Source organism: Dermochelys coriacea, chromosome 5 (assembly GCF_009764565.3).
Source record: "Dermochelys coriacea isolate rDerCor1 chromosome 5, rDerCor1.pri.v4, whole genome shotgun sequence".
NCBI classification, from domain to species: Eukaryota; Metazoa; Chordata; order Testudines; family Dermochelyidae; genus Dermochelys; species Dermochelys coriacea.
The window spans coordinates 114,647,162-114,670,394 of NC_050072.1; the positions used below are offsets into that span (position 1 = coordinate 114,647,162).

Genomic DNA, 23,233 nt, shown 5'->3' on the forward strand with positions numbered 1-23,233 from the left:
TTGCAAACTGGATACAATTAACTTAGGCTTGAATAGAGACTGGGAATGGATGAGTCATTACACAAAGTAAAACTATTTCCCCATGTTATTTCTCCCCCCCACCCCACCCCACCCCCCACTGTTCCTCAGATATTCTTGTTAACTGCTGGAAATAGCCTACCTTGCTTGTCACCATGCAAGGTTTTCCTCCTTTTCCCCCCCCTGCTGCTGGTGATGGCTTATCTTAAGTGATCACTCTCCTTACAGTGTGTATGATAAACCCATTGTTTCATGTTCTCTGTGTGTGTATATCAATCTCCCCTCTGTTTTTTCCACCAAATGCATCCGATGAAGTGAGCTGTAGCTCACGAAAGCTTATGCTCTAATAAATTTGTGAGTCTTTAAGGTGCCACAAGTACTCCTTTTCTTTTGCAAATACAGACTAACACGGCTGCTACTCTGAAACACAGGCAAGGTATCTAAACAGCCTTATTGCTGTCCTGTAGTAATGCCCTGAGATAACAATACAATTATGATAAATGCAAAATGGTGTATGTGATCCCAGATTAAATGCAATTGATTTTTAAAGATGGATTTGGGTTCTTTTTTCCAGGATAATGCCATTACAAAACAGAAGGTTGTTTTGGTTCCTTAACTGTATATTTCCATACCTTTTGACAAATTTGGATTTCTTTCAAGTTTAACTTTAATTCTGAATTTTATGGGTTTGCAGTGCTTGTGTTTGGGATATTTACAACACCACTGTAGTATATCTTACGCTAAATTACTTATATGCATTCTCAACCCTACCTCCATCTTAACATAGTTTTGATCTGGAAAGAAACACGTTAGTTGCAAAATTGAAACAGTATTCTGCAATATTGATCTGTCTGTGCACAGATGTGTCACAAAGATGCAGGCAAACAGCAGCGAGGATATGGATCCCTGAGAACTTCACTTGCTTTCTGCATTGATAGTCCCATAAAATGCATGTAATGGGATAGACACAGTCAGGATATTGTAGATTCTTCAATTGAATTTTTGAAGACTGAAAATATTTATGTGCCTGCAGTGTCCATTATTATACAATAAAATTTCAGCCAGTGATGGCCCACTAAAATCTAACTTATACCTTCACAAAGAACATTGAAGCTTTGACTGATGCTATGAAAATTACCTCACTGTAACATTTTATTTAAAGCTGCCAATGCCATCCTGAGAATAGCACTGGAATTTTTCCTGCAGTTAAAATTTAATAGCCACTTTCTCAGGTTGTCCAAGGTTGTCTTTGTATAAAGAGTAATTTTTTACATTTTCAAACATTCTGTGGCAAGAGGTCTCACTCTACTCAGATGTGTCAGCTCAGTATTATTCTAGTTACGAAGCATAAGATGGCTAGAGAAAACATAAGTCACCATTTCCACACCAATGCCCCAGTCCTTCAGTCCTTACTCTGGTGAACAGTTTCATTGAGGTATCTTGAGTATGCACTTTGTAGAATCGCTCTCCCGTTGTACAATATAACAAAAAAAGAAACTATTGAGTCTTTAAAAAGATCTCCTCTGTGGCATGTTGTCATCTTAATTTAAAATGCATAGAGGATTTTTTGTTTTTATTCATGTGTTCTGTTCTGAGCTAAAACAGTTGGATGGGGGATGATATGTAGGGTGTTGCTTAATTAGGAGTTGAGTTTTGTGCAACATTATCTATTTTACAAGCAAGTTTGAGAAAATCATTATTTTTTATTGTATTTCTAGGTTTCAGTGGATAAGGTTTTAAAGACTCTGAAAGAAAATGCGAACAAGGCAACAAGCATACTTCTTACTGCTATACCTCAAATAGGTTCCATGGACTGGACAGAAACTCTGCATAACATGAAAGTAAGAACAATATTTGAACAGGTTTTGGGGGGCATTGTGGGGAGAGGGGAAAGAAAGAAGTGCATGCTGTGTAAGTGTATGGGCCACGATACTGCCATTCAAAACACCATTTAAAAAAATTTGTGATTCAACAAAGTCGCAATCTGCAAGCAAGTCACCAGGGGAGAAAGGTTCATTACAGAGTTTGACAAGCTTTATTGCTAACAGCTAGCCTCAGTTTTACAACAAGTATTTCAAAAAGTAGAGGGACATCTGCAGTACATGTATTAAAGCTGTGGTACTCCCATAGCAAGGAAAAGTACAAATCTGCATGAGTCTCCACATTACAGAACTACATTTCTATTCAGTGGAGAGCTCAAAATAATAGTGAGTCAAATGAAGAAGATTAAACCCAATTGCACTTGTGAGTTTGCAAAAGGAAAGTTGTTTGTTCGGTAACATGAGGAGAACAATGTAGATGTTCAGAATTCTATTCACCCTGGTACTGCTGTGACAGTAGATGCACAAAGAGGGATTGCTAGGGTGAAAAGGAAATACCTTTTGAAGTGTTATGGAGAGAGAATTTCGGACAAACACTTTTAAAACATACAGGGTTGGTTTATGCAAATTCCGAATCTCAGCTTCATCCAGTCTCTTTATTCCTTTGCCTAGGGGAGAGAATCTTTGTCTCAGGAGTTAAAATGTTGATCTCTTTCCTACTCCTCCCCATGCCTTCCTCATGCACAGGCACTTCCTGACTCCTCTTGACTCTCTTACTTTCTAGTATCAGAGGAGTTGAGGGGGACAAAGGGCTGAGTGAGGCTGTGAACGGCAGGCAGCAGAGGCAAGCCAGGTATGTGTGGCAGTCTGAAGGAATGAAGGGCTGTGTATTGGGGAAGGAGGCTGTGTTAGGGAGAGTGGTGCTGTATAAGGGAGGGAGCCTGGGGACAGTAAACAAGACCAGTCCCTGAGTGCTGATGTCTCTGCACTTTAAGGGCTTCCTCTGTGCTCTTCCCTTAGCACTTGAAATTTGAAGTTCCAATAAAAATATTATTTTAAAAATCTGTGTTTTCATATAGTCCAGTTAGCAGGGTGGATTTGATTTAAATCAAATTGATTTAAATCACTAGTCAGGAAGACTCTATTTAATCGTGGTTTTCTACATAAAAGTGCATTCTTGTTGGCGGTTATAAACTTAATACATATTCTTCACAACTCAGAGATAGATGTAGGTTTCACTTTTAGAAGGTACACACTATACATTTTTAAACAGTGATTTATTTTGAAAATTTTTCAGATTAGTTTTACAGCTATATCAGAAAATGAGTGATTGTTCAGTTATTTCATTTATTGAAGGTAATTGAAGCAGATATTTATGAAGTCACTGGGAGGTAAACTATCTTCAATTCAACATGTTAATCATTAATATTTGGAGGATTTTCTTGCCATGCTGTATTAGGAGGAAAACATCACCAGACAAACATTTAAATTGTTTTATTTAACTAAAACAACAACGTTAAGTATTCTGGATATTTTTCTTCAACAGCAAACTTATAGTATTTTAACAAAAAAAGTTATGTCCCTCCCTTCTCACATTTATCTCCAGACTTCTTCTCCTTGTCCAGATCTATTCCAGCCCCAACAATCTTCTATTCATTGAACTTTTTGAAACTTTGCACTTTTAGAGAGGTAAGGGATTGACCTCTGTACACAAATTTGCAGAGGGACAATAGAGTTGAGGTCTGTTATTTCTCACCTCCATATATTTATTTATTTTAAAACATTTTTTGCTGTTAACAAGCATGTTACCTCTGGAGAGACAAATCCAGTCTGAGAACTGCAAAACTAAGCATCTCTGATGGTATCTTCTAGACTGAGCACTGAGTCCCATTAAGTAGATAGAAAGATTAACCTAAATAATCTATAGAGAAGCCTGTGGAACCCCATAAAATTGGGTCCCTAATCCATGAATTATTGGAACTCATTTACAACACTTTTCTTAAACAGTACATGAACGTATTGTCTCATACTATAGAATTAGAATTTATAATCCCTATTCCATGATGAGATATCTTTTGAGCTATAATGTATCTTAATTAAAACCATCTTTAGATAGGTTTTTTCATCAAAAAGCATTTTATCAAAAAAATCTGATTTTAAATAAAAAAATCCATTGATTTTTATTCACCCTGCCAATTAGTGGAGGAGATGTGAGTCTTATGTTTTTGATGTATTCAAAGCCACACTGTCTCAGGAAAAACTCAAGCATTAATCCTTAAACAAGTTTAAGCTTTGAATTGACCGTAGGGTAGGTTCACATGGCTACAATACAAAACCATAAGATGTGTCCCTGGCTCACTTCTTCCCTGCTTCAGCCTTGATAAGCCCTAATATTGCTTTGTCTTTTTCTGTCTTCTGGGAGGGGAGTTTAGTTACTTGTAATGCTCTCTCTTCCTCCCAACACCTGTGTGGGAGGCCAACTAGCGCTCTTCACCCTCCTGCAGTCTTTGGGAAGCTGTGAAGCAGGTAGAGGAGGGGGGTAGTCAGCAAAGTCAACCTTCTTCCCCCTTCCCAATCTACAGAAATCATCCTCAGGAAAATGGACTCTTTTTTTTAAGTTCTAGGCTTTTTGGATTTGTTTTGTTTTTAATTAAAAATGATCCAGTGACTTTTGTTTGACCCACAGATGTTTTCAAGTTCACAGTCACATGTCTTCCCGTGTCAGTTAGCCACCTTTGATATGTCTACATTGCAGTTAAACATCCATGGCTGGCCTATGTCAGCTGGCTCAGATTAGGGGACTGTTTAATTGTGGTGTAGATGTCTGGGGTCCCAGAGCCATGGAGTCTATTTCCCTAAGGATGATTTTTGTGGATTGAGATGGGAGAAGAAGGTTGATTTTGGTGGTTACCCCCTTATCCTGAGTCCTGTGAGCCCGAATCAGCTGACATGGGCCAGCCATGGGTATCTAATGGCAATGTAGATGGACCCTTTGTGTACTTCAGTGTCAGTTGTGGGGTTTTCCTGTCAGTTAATACATCAGGGTGGGGCAGTGCTGCTGGCTGGAGAGAGCTGAGGTTCCCTATGCCCTGAGCCATGAAGCTTCAGTCCTTCCCTTGTTGATTGTGGTCAGGTCTGAGTGTTTAAGGAGTGGAGAAAAGGATATTGGGAGTAGCTTTTGGAATTTGGGATGAGGGTCTTGGAAGCTGCTAATGGGGCTGGGATCAGGAATAGGGAATTGCCTGATGTGAATAATTGAGGAATTGCTGGGTTGGAGTCCTGGAAGGAAGCTAGAAGGATTAGAAGTTGTGCCAGGCCAGTGGCACTTTGGGAAAGTGGTAGGAAAGTCTGAGGGTTAGACAGTTTGTTAGGTTTTGCTGGGGAGGACTAAGATTTTTGAAGCACTGAATGGTGGTAAATAAGATTTGGTGATTGGGCCTTATTGTTTGTAGATAGGGATAGAAGCAATTATGGGATGGAGTAGGGACAGAGGTACACTGGGTGTATATTATAATTAAACCATACTGTTAAAAAATCCCCTCCCCCACTTTGGAGGTAGGCAAAGCTTTCTTCCATGTAAATTCTTGTTTGCCCCCTTTAAACGTCAGCAGTTTATTTTGTGATTAAATTTGTTTTTGTGACCCTGTCCTGTCTGAACTAAAAACAAAGTGGCAGCACGTGCCAGATCACAGGTGGTATTCTGGGACCCTGCTACACAGGTAAAAGAACAACCACCACTTCTATGCTTCAGCAGCTGGGTGCTGATGGACTGCTGTAAAAAGCTTGCTTCCATGAACAGCAATTCTGGGAAGCATGAGACTGCGGTCAGAGCCTTTGCCCTCAACTCCTACTGGTAACACCACCTCCCCTCACCCACTCTCCTTCCCTCTGTTCATTACTGTGGGTGGGGAAACTTACTCAGGGAGGCATTTGCCTCTTCCTCCTTCCCCTGACCCCACACCTTGCAGCTGAAGTTTGCATGGGCCAGCCTCCTCTATTAAAAGTTTTTGCAGTGTTTAACAGAGATGTTGAGTGAAATGTTCTTATTCCTGTGACAAGATTTCAGCATAGCATCTTTCACCCTGCCTGTCATCTCGTGCCTGTTCTCCTGTCTTTTGCTCTAAGATATATCTCTGATCACCCTCCCTTGTCCTCTCTTCAGTGAGAAAGAAAGTGAACCTTCGGTTGGAGGTCAAAGATATAATAATGAGCTTTAACCGTTCCATGGGGGTGGTTTGGTTTTTTGGGTTTTTTTGTTTTGTTTTGTTTTTTTAATGTCAGCTCATCGACAGACACACAAGGTGGGTGAGGAAACATTGGACCACTTCTGTTGGTGAGAGAGAGAAGCTTTTGAGCGTACACAAAGCTCTTCTTCAGCCTGAAAGCTTGTCTCTCTCACCCACAGGAATTGGTTCAATAATAGATAATACCTCACCCATTTTATTTCTCTACTATCCTGGGACCACATGGCTACAATAACATTTCATACAGCTCATCTACAGGTCAAATTTATATATTATCGAAGTTGTCTGGAGTCAAACTAAGAGTCACTCCTGCTTCAGACTCTCACTGTATTTCATAGCCTTCATAAATGATCATTAATAATAATTTCCTCTCTGAAGGCATAGCGGTTGTACTAATGCTGCTCCTCTAGGAACAGAAGGGATAGAATGCCTATAGGCTTCCAGAACAGGACATGCTGATGTCATTGCATTTGTGCCACCAACCAGGAAATACCAAAAATGTTAACTAACTTGTAAGCCCAAACACAGAATGAATTGCATAAATGATGGGAGACTCATTTGATTTGAAAACAGATCTTATGTTTGTGATACTTTAGTAACAAAGCTAAGTAAACTGTGTAGAGCCCTGCATAGTTTTGTTTAGCAAGTGAAAGCTCATGAATAGCCCTTTGACTGATACATGTTTAGACTTGCTCTTTATTTAGCATACCCATGAGGTAGTCTAAGTTTGTTACTATGCTATTCTATCTTGAAAGTATGTCCTCTATCTTTTGTTAGTCATTTGACTGGGGAAAACATTGGACAGAGAAAAACTGAGTCTCTTTGCGGACCAGAGTTTCAACTCATGGGCTACGTGACAATCAATGATGGTGTTTGGACCCAACACAATACAGTTTAACACAGTGTGGCACAACCAGCAGTCTTGGGTTGAGAGAAGCTGAGTACTGTGATAGAAAGGAAATTTCATGTTAAGACTGCCTTCTAGAGCACATGTAGGGAAGTCTGTTCACACGAAGGCCTTGATTCTGCAGTGAGTGCCACACAGACAGACTCCAGTCCCCATACAGAGACCCACTGACTTTTTTGAGTACATTTAAAAAACAAACAAACAAACAAAAAATCCCACAACACTTATTTGCCTAGATGTTTTAACTAATTCATTTCAAAGGCCTAATGTAGACAGGGAAAATTGTATTTTAACATGTTAGCTGATCAAGGTGGTTAGTAGGTGAGAGTTCAGGGATCTCCTTAACCAGTTAACACATGCTAAAATATAGTTTGCCCCTGTCTACAGTAGGGCTTTAAAATGTGTTTCCTAGCTAACCTTTTTTTTTTTTTTTTTTTTTTTAAATTCTGAGTTTACTTGTACCCTAAGTGACATGTGTAGTCACTACACTCTTGAGGCCCTGATCCAACAAAAGTGTATGTACATGAATAACTATATTCATGGGAATAGTCTCAATGAAGTCTATGTACTTAAAAGTACTTGTGTAAAATGGGATTCCATGCAGGGTTTACTGCAGAATCAGGGAGAGGGGTCCAAAAGGGCCGAGCTTCTCCCATTAAACTCAGTGGAAATTGCGAGTGCTCAACATCTCTCAGACTTGGACGCTCAGCTTGGCCAAGGCCAGTCCTTAAATGTCATGAGCATTGTATTCGCTGCATACTATCTTAAGGAAAGCAATGGTTTCTCATTACTTTCAATTTTCTGATGCTCGGGGGTTTTTACATAAGTTAAAGGAACATGCAAAACCCATTTTCTTTTTTAGCATTTTTGTTGTTTTCAGAATTTTAGGATTAAGTTTACTTTTAGATTTCTATAAATCCAAAGGGTGTGACCAAGATGCTACTTTTTAAACAGTTAAAGTACCCAAATATGGGACTTTTCTTAACTTTAGTTTTTAAAGCTAAGTATTAATTTTAATCTAGAACTTTATGGAGTTAATTTGTAACAACAATCACCAGTTGGTACATATGGAAAATTGTAATTACAGGGTACTAAGTTCACAATTGCTGGAGGTTAAAGGATCTGTTCTCCTTGTTTCACCTTCAGATTTTTTTCAGGGCTACTGCACACATCAAGAGAATTCATACCCGTTTCTAATCTGCATGCAATCAACATGGTTTGCTGTTGAGAATGCTTTAAAATTTAAAGAGGGAGGTGGGGTGTGTTGGGATAGGGTATATTCAACTGTTTTGATTTTGTATTTCAGTGTACTGTGCAGTGCTCAGTCATGTTACCAAAACATTAAAAGCATGGATGGGCTCTGAAGTTTGGATGCTCAGAAGAAAGGAGAGGATCAGTCTTGAACATCTAACAGTTACAATGTTTTGGGAATTTGATGTTTAGCATAAAAGAATACAGTAAACATTGCACTGGTCTATTTCTTGTCTGCTAGTAAAGTATCATGCTAAAGAAGAACTTAACAATAACCTTGGAATTTATTGACTGTGTGAACTGTTGACTGTGTGAACTTATTGAACTGTGTGAACTGTTGACTGTGTGAACTGGTAGGGCAATGGGATAAGCATTCCATAACAAATTATAATATTTAAGATCCTAGTACTTCTGTTCTTGTTTACAAACTTCAGATGAGAAAGAGTGCTTCATTCATCCTTTGCTCAATAATAGCTGTTCATTCATGGCCTGGAAGAAGGCAAGAGAAGAGGAGGGCTTAGATTGTGTACTCTTATTGATCAGTTTAAAAAAATAAAGACTTCAGAAAGTTAAAACGACAGAGTTATTAGTTGCTTTGCTATCTCCTTTTTGTGAGAGCAAACTATCTTTTATCACAGAAATATAACTGAAGGACTATAGGTTACTTAATAAAATACACTACAGTATTTTTATATTTTTTTATATGTTACCTGTATTGATTTTCACTGTTCTCTTCTGAAAAAAAATTGCTTTCTGTGGGGTTTGTGACTTGGACATCTTAAGCCCAAATTTTAAAAGTATGTCCACTTTTACTGCCATACTGTTTCACCATAAGTAATTGTGCCAGCTGTTTTGCAGCAGCAATAATTTGAGTACAAATGTCACCATTTCAAATGTTTACTTGATTGCATGAGCAAGTCAGATTTGTTTCTGCACTTGATTGCAGGCACATATATTTACAGGTACATAATATTCCTGCAAAATTGGAGTCTGGATTTCAATCTCTTTAAAAAATTAGACTCATGAAACTTTATGAACTTATGTTTCTCAATTTTAGCTTGAATTGCTTGAGTTTCGGAAGGAATGATATGCATCAAGGATCTGATCCAGGGCCCACTGCAGTCACTGGAAAGACTTCCATTGTCCTCATTGGAGTTGGCTCGGGCCCTAATTAACTAAAACTGAAGTGACAAATTTAGAACAACATTTTGGCCTGACGCTACTGTCTGTTCTGTACACCAGGGGTAGCATTTTCTGCTACATTTGTCTACAGAATTATTTTTCTTTAATTTTATTCTGATTTACAACTACGTTAGTGATGAATGTATCTACTGTTGATTGTATCCCATGTATATATTCATGCACTCTACATCTACTGCATATGCAGAATGAATACAGCTTGCCTTCAAGAAAATAGTCTGCTGCTGCTTGTCTAATAAATAAACCAAATGTAACCTCCTGCTTCTGTAAATGGTGTGGAAATGGCTTTGTTTTCTTTCTGGACATTATTCAGATAACTGAGTTTAGCTGTTTGGATTCAAAAATACTGGATCAGCATGGAATTAGTCTATACGGTAATTCACTAACACTGTATTAATGGGAGTTGAAGATCCGAGAGTGTAGTGTACTACTTTTGTGTACAGCTAAGCAAAACCTTGCATAGTTAAGCAGAAGAGCACATGAGTTTAGATCTTAAGACATATTTCAGAAAGTAGAAATCCTGCCCAAACAATACAGATGAAAACACAAACCAGGCCAGGTGAGAAGATTGGAAATGAAAAAGGCAAATTATCACCAATTGTTAAGATTAAAAATGAAGTCCTACATGAAGAAAAACTAAAGCTAAAGTATTTTAAAACATTTTAATTGTTGTTGTTGTTGTTGTATTGCGGTAGCACCTAGGAATTCCAAGCATAGACCAGCATCCCATTGTGTTAGGCACTTTATAAACACAGAACAAAAAGACATCGCTACCCAAAGAGCTTTACAATCTAAAAATATTAAAAGCAAGTAGGCTCCATATGTCTCTCACTGTAGCCCTTGAGACCACTAAGATTAGGAGAGAAATTTAGATGTCAGAAGATAATTTAGTTCTACGTTTTTGCATCAGTCATCATTACTACATCCAGAGTTCTTTGAAAAAGTAAATAACTAGATGAAGGTGACCAGGTGGACACCATCATTAACATTTTCCAGAACTTTTTAGTAAGGTCCTCCATAAAATATTAAGACAAACAATCCTGATTGTTGTGGAAAAGGCCTGGCATGAATTTAAAATGGGTGAAGCAATAGAGAATAATTGTAGTAAAGGGTGGATCTTCAGTTCTGAACTGGCCCCAGTGCTGCGTTTTTGATTTGGACCTGTTCCTGGCTTGAGAACTCTGCAGGTGGAACCACACTTGGGGCCCTGCAGAAGAAAGTGGACATCTATTAGTGAAATTTGCCAATAATGCAAAGTCATTTGTGTTAGTAAAATCTATTCAAAACAGAAAGGAATTCCAGATGGATTTAATCATAGATGCTGGAATGTACCTAAAAAGGGAGAGCCTGTCGTAGGCCTCCTGCACCACTTAAATCCATTCCTTGGCATTTCTAAGCCCTCTCCTGCTGCATTCTGTACAGCTGCTGCCAGAGACAGGATGCTGGGTTAAATGCTCCAGGTGCCTGATCTAGTATGGCTATTGTAGTTGTGAATTTAATACTCCAATACTACAGAGAAAACACATTGAAAATGGTTTTACTAAGTTATGTTGTCATTTTAAAAAATAATTTGCCTCTGTTGGGAAGTTTTTTTTGTTTTTATTCCCTCGGGGGGGGGGGAGGGGAGGTACTGGTAGTGCACCGTCTAAAGGTTGCCTAAAACTTTGTTTTAAACCCCCATTTTTAAAAGCAGTACAACTTTGCAAATCAAAGTTTTTGGACTGAAATTTTCCATGTACGATGTCTGCCTTAGGTGGAGTCCCCCCCACCCCCCATCCAAAAACACAGGGCAACCATTTTGAGAAAAAGCTTGTGGGGAAAAAAGGTGGTTTTGCCAGTTGTACATATTTTCAGACCAGCTTTGTAGAGCTCTAGCACCTCAGAAGTTTGGATCCAGAACTTGAAATTTGATAGAGGGATAATCCAGTGGTCAGAAAAGGCTTTGCTGTCCCTGTAGAAGTCCATCTAGATCTGACTGAGTTCCAAACCACAGAAAATTTCTGTTTGCACATGTGCAAAAAAAATGTCTTCCAGGCTTGTGCCTATGTCCTCTAAACAGTCTTTCTGCATGATACATGCTTGCCCGAGTAACTGAACCTACTGCACTATTTTGAAGCAGCCACACAACTGACTTGGATGGGACACAGGCAGCATGGATCCTCCCAGCCAGCCTTTGGTATCAGAGAAGATGTGCCGCTTCTGCTATTCCAACAAAAGACTCTTTGGCCAGGTAGAGGTAGACTAAACTGGCAGCCAGAAGATTGAGTTCTTCTCATGACTGGTGGTAATAATTTCATGCACTTCACAACCCTTAACATTGAGCAAGGCCTCATCCCCCTATCTTAGGTAGGAAACACAGCCTGTAAGAGAGTAAGGAGGAGGAGGAGTAAGAGCGAGAATGAAATTTACTTCTCAGAATTAATTTATGAAATTAAAAAGGAAGGATGGTAGTGTCATTAAGGTTCTGGAGTAGAGTTTGGGAGACTTAGGTTCAATCCCTGCACTATCATGAATTCACTATGTGACCCTTGGGCAAGTAATTTAATCTCTCTCCCTCTGTTCCTCATCTGTAAAATGGGAATGCCATATCTCCTGTCCACTTGTCTTATCTACTTAGATTGTGAGCTCTTTGGACCAGAGCTCTTTGCCTCACAAATCTCCTAGGATATGAACCCAGGCAAACTGAGCCAGCTGGCCTTGGTTTGGAAAGCTTTGCAAACTGAAAGCAGATTTCATATAGCTCTGGAACTTGGTTTGTGAGCAGTATCACTAATTAGTCACTTGCCTTCCAACTCCCATTGCCCTGATCCACAAGAGCAACTGTTCAGCTAGTTCTGTGTTCTCAGAATGGAAGCTTTTGACACAGAGCAGAGGTATGACTACTTACCTGCATAGTACGCAGTCAAGGGCATAACAGCAGTTAAAGGGTTAAAGATGAACAACATTTGTATTCAGAGAACTGTGATGTGTAGTCATATTTCACATTTATATTGGACTTTTCCACTGGAGGGATCCTAATGTGCTTTGCAGACTACAGAGTTTTACATACATTGTGTTATAAAATTTTGTACATAGACCTTCAAATTACTTCTGAATGACCCATTAATTTTTGGACTCTTGATTGTGATAATTTTGCTTCTCTATCACTGAGGTATTTTTTAGAGATGGGTCCAGGATATGAAGTTCATATCCAAAATTTCTCAACATTCAGGGGTGCCCAGTTCTTGGATTCCATTCTGAGCTCACCTTTGCTTTTTACATTGTCTATTAAGCTTTAAGGTTGACTTGCAAAGATCTTGTTTAACAATGAGATCATATCAGGTTTATAAGCTAAATGCTTCCACTAGCACAGGACAGAGGGGGCATTAGCACCTACCTTACTACACTTTCAGAGTTGTATCCCCTCCTCACAATGTTACAGGCAGATGAAATCTGCCAGTTGTGACACACACACACATGCCATCCCCCGTAACTCAATCAGCTAGCAGGGATCCCCAGTGGAGCTTGAATGTAGGAGTCTGTTAACTATCCTATTGTTAGTACACAGCACAACTTCACTGCATATAATGTATATTTTATAAGCTAAAGGATATTGTGCTGTACAGCCAGCAAATAAAGCCTTAACTTCTCAGAGCATGAACTGTCAGGTGAAGATGGTAGCTAGTAAGAGGAGTAGAGACAGACTGTGTGAATTACATAAATTTGAGCTTTGTGAGTAAACCTGATGGATCATGAGAGCCTATTTTGGCACTGGAAATCCAGATAAAGTGGTAGTTTATGGGGGTTATCCCAAATAAACTAAGCTGACGTCTTACAAACAAGTTTCTCACCACACAGGGGAATTACTCCAGCCCAACTTGTGAGTCTGCATGGCCTGAGGTGTGGTATTGCAGTGGACCAACCTGAAAAAGTCCACTTTTGGAGCTTTCCAGGAATAATTCAGCCTCTAAGACCTAAGCCTGGTCTAAACTTAAAAATTAGCTCGATCTAGCCATGTTGTTTTGGACTATGAAAAATTACCTGAGCACCCTGAGCACCATAGTTGGGCTAACATAATCTTTGGTGTAGATGCTGCTATGTCAACAAAAGAATGCTTTCAACAGTCTAGGTACCACCTCTCTGAGAGGTGGATTAACTAAGTCAATGGAAAACCCCCTCCCACTGCTGCAGGAAACAGCTACACTACAGTGTTACAGCTGCAGCACCGCAGCTGTGCCACTGTACTGATGGTAGTGTAGACATGGCCTGCCGTACTGTGGTGGATGAAACCTTTTGGGGTGTGAGAGTGAGATTGAATGTGGAATTCCTTTGCTTCCTGCTCCCGTCCCAACTTGTTTCACTGTCAATGTGCTTTGAGGCCTGGTCTACACATAAATATTAGATAGATCTAGCTTCATTGCTCATGTCTGGAAAAAATTTTGGGCCCCTGTGCAACATAGTTCGGTAAACCTAGCCCCCAGTGTAGATACAACTAAGTTGATGGAAGCAGTTCTTCCTTTGACCTAGCTACCACCTCTCAGAGAGTTGGATTAACTACAGTAATGGAAAAACCCGTTCCATCATAGGAGGGGTCTACACTACAGCACTACAATGGCACAGTTGCAGCTCTGTAGCTGTGCTGCTGTAGCGTAGACATATCCTGAGGAGATAATGAAGGGAAATTAGCAATTACCTTTGGAGCACAGTATTAAAAATAAACAAACCAGGAAGAATAAGAACATAAAAACGGCCATACTGGGTCAGACCAAGGGTTCATCTAGCCCAATATCCTGTCTTCTAACAGTGACCAATGCCAGGTGCCCCAAAAGGAATAAGCAGAACAGGTACTCATCAGACAGGTACCCTGTCACCCATTCCCAGCCTCTCGCAAACAGAGGCTAGGGACACCATCCCTGCCCATCCTGACTAATAGCCATTGATGGACCTATCCTCCATGAATGTTCTTATGTTCAGAAGAGTCACTGGAGAGAGAAATCAAAATGCAAATAGATAATAAAGTGAAAATGGTAGAAATACTCCCACTCTCAGAAGTTCCTGCAGGACCATCCCTTACAGCACAGTTGTCGTTCAGCCTAGATTTAAATGTCTCAGGAGATGGGACTTCTGCCACTTCTCTTTGGAGATATTTCCAGAGCCTAATAGATCTCACTCGTCAACATTCAGCCTAGATCATCCCTTCTCTCGGTTACATCCTAGTACTCCTATGTATACTCCTCTGCATCACACAAAATGATTCCTCTCACTCCATCACACCCTTCAGATATTTATAAACTAGTAGTGTGTCCCACCCCTTCTCCCTTGGTCCCCCAGCCACTGCTTAGCCAAGCTACATTTAGCTCCTTTAATATTTCCTTATACATCAATTCCCTCCAGTGCCCTGATCATTTCAGTTGCTCTTACCTGGGCACCCTCCCCTTTGTCAGGATCTGACTGGTAATGAATGTGATGCCCAGAAGCAAATACAATATAGCAGGTACAGGTGCACCACACTCACATAGTGATGGGATCATTACCCTCTTCCCTTTCCTTGTGAAGTCCAAAATTGGCCTTGCTTGCAGCTATATCATATTGCTAACTCATGTCCAATTTTCTGTCTGCTATAACACCCAGGTCCCTCTTAGCATCTGTCAGGTGGCCTAGACTTGATATAAATATCATATGCATACTGAAAACATTCCAGCTCATGCATTGATATAAATACTAGAGACAATTTAACAGCTTTGATAACTGTGGTGTTCTGGTGGTCCTAGTTTGGAAAAGGGTTTTTTCTGCCCAAAGCAGATAGGTGCTTATTAGCATTGAGAGCAATCTGCAACATTCAAGAGGCACTCAGCACTGGCAGGATCAGGCCCTTAAGACAGAAACTGTGGGCTAACCGTTCTAACGGTTGCTTCCTCTCACCCACCATCATTATGGTAATGACTGAAGAAGGACAATGTGAGCGAATGGAACCTAACATTTCGCAACACACAAGGGTGTGTGGCAGCCTATTCTGATTCTTATAAAAGTAATTATTTACTCAGGACAGGGAATTGGCCTTATGTTGTAAACCGTACATGTATTTAGGAAAGTTTGAAAATGTGATTTTAATTTGAAAATGTGGTTTTAATTTCTGTACATGCTTTTTGGACAGCACTTTCTCTGTAGCTGCAGCCCTGAAGAAGCCTGACTCATTCAAACATGAAATTCACCATCTGCTCTTAAAGACAAACTGCAAACTAAGCAGCACCATTCTCAGAGAAATTTTAAGAGAGTTTGTACTCACAAACAGTGCTGCATTAACAGTCATGACAGGGCAGAAAAGCTGACAGTGGCTTTATCAGATCAATAGCCTTCAGCTCCCTTCTATAAGGACTACCTCTTTGGAGTCTCCATACCTTTTCCATCCTGAAGCTATCAGCAAGGAGGCTCAATTATAATACAGTAGAACCTCAGTATTACAAACTGACCAGTCAACCACACATCTCATTTGGAACGGGAAGTAGGCAATCAGGCAGCAACAGAGACCAAAAAAAAAAACAATACTATGTTAAACATAAACTATTAAAAAAATTAAGGGAAAGCAGCATTTTTCTTCTACATAGTAAAGTTTCAAACTTCAATTAAGTCAATGTTCAATTATAAACTTTTGAAAGAACTAGAATGTTTTGTTCAGAGTTACAAACATTTCAGCATTACAAACAACCTCCATTCCAGAGGTGTTCTTAACTTTGAGGTTCTACTGTACACACTTGCTCATTAGAATCTGAAGTAAGACTCGCTAACTTATTTCCCATAAGTGAGGAGCCCTTAGTAATAACTCCAACAGTAGTTCATCACAGAGGCTGACCCTTTCAGGGGAATCAGGGGAACCTGTGATAGACTCTGCTAAGGAGAATGAGCCAACTCAGATCTGCTTGTGAGTAATGAATTACCTAGATGGCTAGGTGACAGTTAATTACTTAGTGAACACCTGGGCCTCATAAAGGCTTATAAGGGCTTGGGCAGATAGCCTTTAACACCTGAAAAGAGGAACTTTGCAGGGAGAAGTGGTTTGAGAGTTTACTGGGGAGGAAGAAGAGAAACTAAGTTCTATGAGGGCCATGAGTGTTGACAGCCTGGTCCCCATGAATGGAACTTACTAGACAGCAGCAAGAAGTCAAGGTTGTTGAGGTACTTTAACTTGGTGCTCCAAAGAAGAGCTGCAGCAGTTTGACCTCTGCAGGAGCCCTGAGATCGACCCCTTATCCAGGTGATGGAGGAGAGGATCCTGGTCTGAGAAGGTCTTAGTGGTGATGGGCCTAGATGGAGATGGATGGACTCAGATAGGACAGACTAATGTTGACTTGCTTGCATGTTTGTTTAGTCTTGGGTTAAATAAATTAGACCCCAGAAGGGGCACTGTTCATTACATAACTGTATCACTGAATTAACTGAAAGCCCACTAAGGGAAACTGAGACTGGGATGCTTTTGTTGCTCTCCCCTGGGCCACCAGGGTATGTATGAGTTGACACCAGAGGGCATGGGGGTGGGGTAAGGTGAGCACCCATGCTATCACACATTGCCTTGCAGTTTATGTAGACCTTTGGCCCTGTGCAAAATTTAATGTAAAGCACTAACATTTAATTTAGTAGCACTGTCCTTCACTTTGTACAGATGTAAATGACAGAGGCACAAGAGATGAGGCAGTGTAAACTAAACCCTTTAAAATCTAAAACTGTCAACCCATATTAGAAAAATCTATCTTAATCCAGAAAACTTTCAAATGGTTCCTTAAGTAGACTTTTCTAGTGAAGGTCCCCAAATTTAGACTAGCTTAGAACTTTTCATTTTTTAATTAGTAGAGCAAAACTGTGTGATGTGAAAAAAGTTTTGGGGTTTGTCTTTTTTTCTCCACCTTTCTCTGATTGCAAATTTGTTTGGGAATAGACTTCAATCTTCCTGAAAATTTATTTTTTATTTGCATCCAATCAGCAAATAATTTCTTTATCTTCTGACAGTTTAAGAATCAAGCTGTTCTGACTGGATGCACAGATCAGATGACACGTCATCAGTTTATGTTGACATTTGTTGCATCAGTATTGGTTCCTGCCAGCACATGTGATTGCTAGACTATTTATAGAAAATAAATAGGAAAAGGGGGGAATACAGGTAAAGTACTTCATTTACAAATGTGACTGTTCAGTTTTTATGAATGTTCCAGCTCTAAAGAGAAATTAATTATAAACCTTTAATAGGGAAAATCTTAAAATGTGTAATGTAAAGAACACTGGATATGGGGCAATAATGAATTAACAAACCCTTTAAGGTACTGACTTCAACCTGCTATAGAAAAGAGACTGTAAACTTTGATCCACCTACACAGGCAGGTATAATTGAGGATGGCACCTGGGCTGGATGGAACAGCACCTTTGGGACAGAAAGATCCCCATGATTTTGGTCTCCCCCCCGCTACAATTTCCCTAGCAAAATGAAGTCTGCTGGGATTTTGGGAAGTTTGGACCCTGAGGAACCCTCACAAGGTAAAAAGTTGCACTCTGTTAGCAGACCCTTATAGAAAGTAGCCAGAAATGGTGGGGGGGGAAGAGAGTTGGGTTCTATTAAATCAGTTGTCCATTCAGTGAGTTCTTTCAGTAATGTATGTACGTTTGTTTTGTTTTGAACAGTGACTAATATTTAAAAATTTTGTGAAAGTACATATTTTGCTGGTTGCCTGAGAATAAAATTAGCTGATCTCTTTAGGGGAAATGAGAGGTTTGGGGGTTTTTCCCTCTGTCAGTCTGTGAGAAGGACTGAATTGGCTCTATTCCATCATCCCTAATAGAACTAGTTTTTAAATGTAAATTTCTAATCTCATGGGATTACTGACTTTACTCAGCATCCTGTATCTGGTCCTTTCTCCTCTTCTCCCTCATGCTACCTGCAGTTCTGTTCCATGCTCTTTTCTACTTTCTTCCTCTCCTCTCTGTTTGCATGGGGTGTACTTTTTTTTTTTCTCTTCACCCCTACCACATTGGCACTTCCTGTCTTAGGTTCTGGCTACTCTCTTGTTTCTGCATCAGAATAGCTCAGTAACTATTCTAACTTCCTGCTGCCCCTTCCAGAGAGCCTCCGTGCATCTTAACGAAAGCAAACAAAAACTGTTAATTAAAAAAGTTAAAGTGGCAGTGCCTAAGCACCTAAACAAATGGCACAATCTTCAGAGTTGAGGAGCATCCCCTTCCTCTTGACTTCCATCTGGGAACAAAGTTATTATAGTCAACCAAAATATTAAATAACACAAAGAAATCCCCAAAGTCCTGCCCTGAAGGATGCTACCAGTTATGAGCTACTTATTCTACAAAACAGGTGTACCTACAGCCACAAACAGGCTTCCACATCACTCAAGTTCCAGCTTGATTTTGCTCCGTTTCCAGGGACCACGCTGTCTACAACTCTGTACCTCAGACACATCATTCTGCGAGTAGGTCTATGTGCAGTACATCACTATGCCTCTGACACAGCCAGGCATCAATGGCCCAACTGATCTGAAGGAAAACAAATGCAGGGGAGAGCCTACCATTGCTTTAGCATAGCCAAAGCCTCAAGTACCTCTGTAACTGTCTATAGCTCAAGTAACTTGCTGGTGGTACCCATTAATGCTTTCCATCATAACAATACCCCTGCTCATCCTCCAGTATAACTTAACATGTGGATGCGCTAATAATTTATCTCCCAGGCAAATAGGGGAATGGGGGTGTGCATACCTCTCCTGGTATAGGGAATGAGGGAAGCTTGTATGGAGGAAGGTGAGAAGGAGAGGCAGACAGAACCCCTGGTGGGGAGATTGGGGACCCTAGAATGGGAAAAGGGGGCACACAGAGCTGCTTATGGGAGGGTGGGGAAAGGGGAATGGAGGGCATGGGGAAGATGGAAATAAGCAAAGACTTGCTGCCATTCAGGGAAAATGGGGGGACGGGACACAACACCCGGTTGGGGGAGATTACCCGGAGATGCAGAGACTGTCTGAAATGGAGGGGGATGGGAGGGGTGGTAAATCAGGAGCTTGTGGGGCGGGGGGCGGGGGAATGCGTGGGCTGTCAGCTCAGCCTATTGAAGCTAGGAAGGGCGACTCCCTAGTAACCTGATGGCTCTATACAATCCTCCTAATGGTGGCTACCTTCTAGAAAATGGGTTTATAATTCATGCTGCTTTTAGGCCCCCTACTAATCTCGGTGGGGCAACAAACGTGTCCGTTAGCTCCGAGAAGCGTGCACATTAGAAAAGCAAAAATCGGCAGTTAAGGGTGTGCCAAAGGAGACGAAAAAAGAAAAGGAGGACTTGTGGCACCTTAGAGACTAACAAATTTATTAGAGCATAAGCTTTCGTGAGCTACAGCTCACTTCAGCGGATGCATTTGGTGGAAAAAACAGAGGCGAGATGGACACCCTTTAGTGACCACTCCCTACCAGGGTCCCTCTTTCCTTCCCCCGCCCCCATCGGTAGATATTTAAATCACCTGTTTGGAGAGGTCTGGAACTGCTGCCCTGGCATTGCCTTGCTGTCTAAGCCGGGCATGGTCCTCCTTTCAAATTCTTAGGCAATGCAGGAAGTAGCATTGCTAAGGCGTCTTTAAAGCCCGGCCTTCTCTCAAGTCCAAGATATAAATAACCCATGAACAATTGCTTTGACAAGACTGCTCCGCTCTGGTTCAATCCAATGCCAGGACACCCGGAGCCCCTTGGCACTGAAGCGCGCTCTGTCTCGGCCATGATCTGTACAGCATCAAGCGCAGAGACGGAGCAGGGGAGCTGTGCCCAGGGAGAAGGAGGGAAGGGACATCTGAATTATCCCACCTTTTAGCATCTCACCGCGGATGTGACCGATGGAGAGCTGCGGTCGGGCTGTAGAACAGGGTGGGTTCAGGCACGCGTTCTTCATCCGCTGCCTTACGCTCCGGCTTCCCAGGCTTGGACAGCGTGGTTGGTTGGCTTTTTAAAAGCAGCCTCCCTCTGCTCAGATACTTTCACCCATCTGGGGCAAGCTGCTTACTGGGCGGGTGGTTCTAGGTAAAGCGAAGCGTGCACTGTGGCTGCTTGCCGGTGCCTTTTTAGGAAGCAAAGTCCACCCCGCATTTCACCCACTTGGCGTGGAGCAGCCAGATCCCACCGATAAGCATTAAGCGAGGCCGACGCCTGATGCTGCTGAGTTTCCTGGCTTCGATTCACTTAAATGCTCCACCAAGTAGCTTAGCTCACTGAACTCCCCCTCGGCACCTTCTTTGCAAGAGCAGAGGTCAGTGGGGGTGAAAAGAAAAGAACCAGTGGGCGATTTCTGCAAATTGAAATAAGTGCACGTGGGGGCTGCGGAATCCATTTTAGGTCAGCAGCAACTACTGGTATCTGGGGCTTGATTTTTTTTTTTTCACTGCGCAATGCAGAGTAACTCCAGCGTGAGCTTCCTGCTGCTGGCCCCAGGCCCACTCTAGTGGGGAGGGTTCCTCCAGGCAGTTTGAGTAAGATCGGAGACAGCTGTCTCTGGGGCAGAGCACAGAAAACAAGGACCTGGGCAGCAGCTCTGCTGGGCTACATTAGAGAGCAGCTGGGGGAGGTTTTGTTTTTTTTTTTGAAGAAACATTTAGGTCAGAAAATGCCCAGTGGTGGAAATCAGCCCATTTTCATAATCATCTGTCTTGACAGATGTTGTCAGGAAAGATCGAGGATGGCATTACTGGTCAAAACCAGGGAGTGAGCGCAAACAGCCCCTCCAACAGCCAAGAGGGACTCGAACCTGGGGCTCCTAGATCCAAGTCTCTGTCTCCATTCGGGCAGAGGAGGGACTTCAACCTGGGCCTCCCAGGTCAGGGGCCAGTGCAGAAGGAAAACCATCTCTGAAAGCCTTGGGTTCTTGTTTGCCCGCCAGCCCTACTATATGAATCCTAGACTGCAGCTACAAACACGGCAAGCGGGCTTCAAAGACCCGGCGCACTGCAGCGGGTGTGTTGCGGTGCTCTGCAAACTGGACTGGGGCATCCCTGATTTTCACTTCCCCTGATCTGGTTCTTTCCAACAACTAAGCCACCTATAAAGATACATTCCTGGTGAAAGCACACGCACTGTAACCTAGTATATGGCAAACAGCAGGAGTGGTGTGCGGGGACTCCTTTCCTTCAGCTCCCTATGTATGAACTCGAGCTACTTACTACCTAGACTCTGCACTGCCTTGTGTATGCGGAGTACAGACCTGGGAGCCAGGAACCTCCCTGAACTCCTCTACAGACTGTGACACCGACAGTCTGTCAACTTGGACCGAGTCCTGTTACCCTCCGGCCTCAATTTCCCCATATACAATATCGGGTGTGGTGGGGATTGATCACACAGCGGAAATTGGAAAGCACTATACAAATGCTAAATTCAGTGCCTTGTTGTATCTTCATGATGGTGGGCGGGGACTCATGCAAACCGTTTTATAAACTCCACAGCTAGATTGGCCCGTCAAAAGACGCGTCTGTCAGTGCGTCGCTGCCGGCTGAATTTTTCCCGTGCATTTCTAAAGGCTGCAATTTCTTTCACTGTAAGAATGATCCCTAAGTCTCGTAATGACAGGTTTCAGAGTAGCAGCCGTGTTAGTCTGCATTCGCAAAAAGAAAAAGCAGTACTTGTGGCACCTTAGAGACTAACAAATTTATTAGAGCATAAGCTTTCGTGAAGTCTCGTAAATGACGCTTAGCAGTGGAAAGAATGTGGCTTAGTGTTGAGACTTCGGCCGGCTCCTAACTTACCTTAGCATCTCCCTCCTCTTTCTCCACCGCCCCAAAAGAAAAATCGGTTTGCAAAGTCTGTTGAGCCTTCAGTTCATGGATGACTTTCTAGGCATCGTTTAGGTCGCCACCGTTCCAAAACCCCCAGCTGTGGATCTGTCTTAAACCAAGGACTATCGGTTATTAGAAAGGGAACGTGTGTGTGTGTGTGTGAGACACACACAGCGAGATTAAACACCCCGTCCCTCTCCACTGAAACTCTTCAGTGTGGGGTAGTTGTGACTGTGAATAATCTAATCTACAGGGGATGAAAATAGGAGCGGAGCCAGTCATATTCGTTCTCCTTTTTACCATGGTCCTGCCCTGGGTCACACGGGTGAGCACTTATTTCCGTCAGATGCTATAGTCTGGAGAGCTGCTAATTCTGCGAGCCCCCTGGTCTGGGCCTGAGCCATCCTGTGACCTACCTTCTGTGCCCTCGTTGCCTGGGGGCTGCTGCCCACTGCAGCAAACTGGAGACTGCCCGTCCGCAGGGACCCCTGCACGGCGGCAAAGATGGCTGCACTGAACGCAACGGCGCCGTGGATTCGCTCTTCCAGGGTAGCCCCTCTTCCGCGGCGTCTTACGAGGCCGCTCCGGGCTTAGGTTGCTGCTGCGGGACCCCCGAAGCCGGCCTCCGCCGCGTAACGCGGGCCTGGCGCGCCATCGAGTGCGCCCGGGCTGGCTGCTGCCCTGGGGACGGTGGGAAGTGCCTACCCGGAGAGGAGACTCTCTCGAGCCTCCCGAGCGCCGCCTCGAGGAACTCCTCTGCCCTGGAAGGGGCACTGCCCATGCGAACCCTCCGGGTTTCCAAATGAGAATCGGCCCCGTCTGCCCCTGTACCCTGTGCTGGCCATCTCTGATTGACAGCTGCACTTGCTGTTTTAATCTCTGTCACTGGGTCGAAAAACCCACCTCTGCCCCAAGGGAACCGGGCTAGCTACGCAGGGGGAACCAGGGCGCAAGGGGGGAGCCTTGGCCCTTCCCCGTGGCCGGCTCTTAGAGGAGATTCTTCCCCCCCCCGGTACAGGAGCT

At 42.3% G+C, this 23,233-nt stretch overlaps 1 protein-coding gene and 1 long non-coding RNA gene across 5 annotated transcripts in view; one reads left to right on the forward strand and one right to left on the reverse strand.

Annotated features, from left to right (window-relative positions):
- The window catches only part of LOC119855563 (methylthioadenosine phosphorylase), a 66,319-nt gene extending 56,613 nt beyond the window's left edge, over positions 1–9,706 (forward strand). For all 4 annotated transcript variants that reach the window (XM_043514623.1, XM_038401848.2, XM_043514624.1 and 1 more), the window contains 2 exons: positions 1,737–1,859; positions 8,296–9,706. In XM_043514623.1, coding sequence (XP_043370558.1) covers positions 1,737–1,859; positions 8,296–8,334 — 162 coding nt within the window. In that variant the 3' untranslated portion in view covers positions 8,335–9,706. The remainder of the gene's footprint in view (positions 1–1,736; positions 1,860–8,295) is intronic.
- On the reverse strand, positions 8,409–22,929 carry LOC119855565. Its single transcript, XR_005292952.2, has 4 exons — positions 22,627–22,929; positions 20,256–20,464; positions 8,592–10,647; positions 8,409–8,540 (listed from the first exon to the last, which is right to left on the reverse strand). It is a non-coding gene; the product is annotated as an uncharacterized LOC119855565 (long non-coding RNA).
- Between the last annotated feature and the right edge of the window lie 304 nt (positions 22,930–23,233).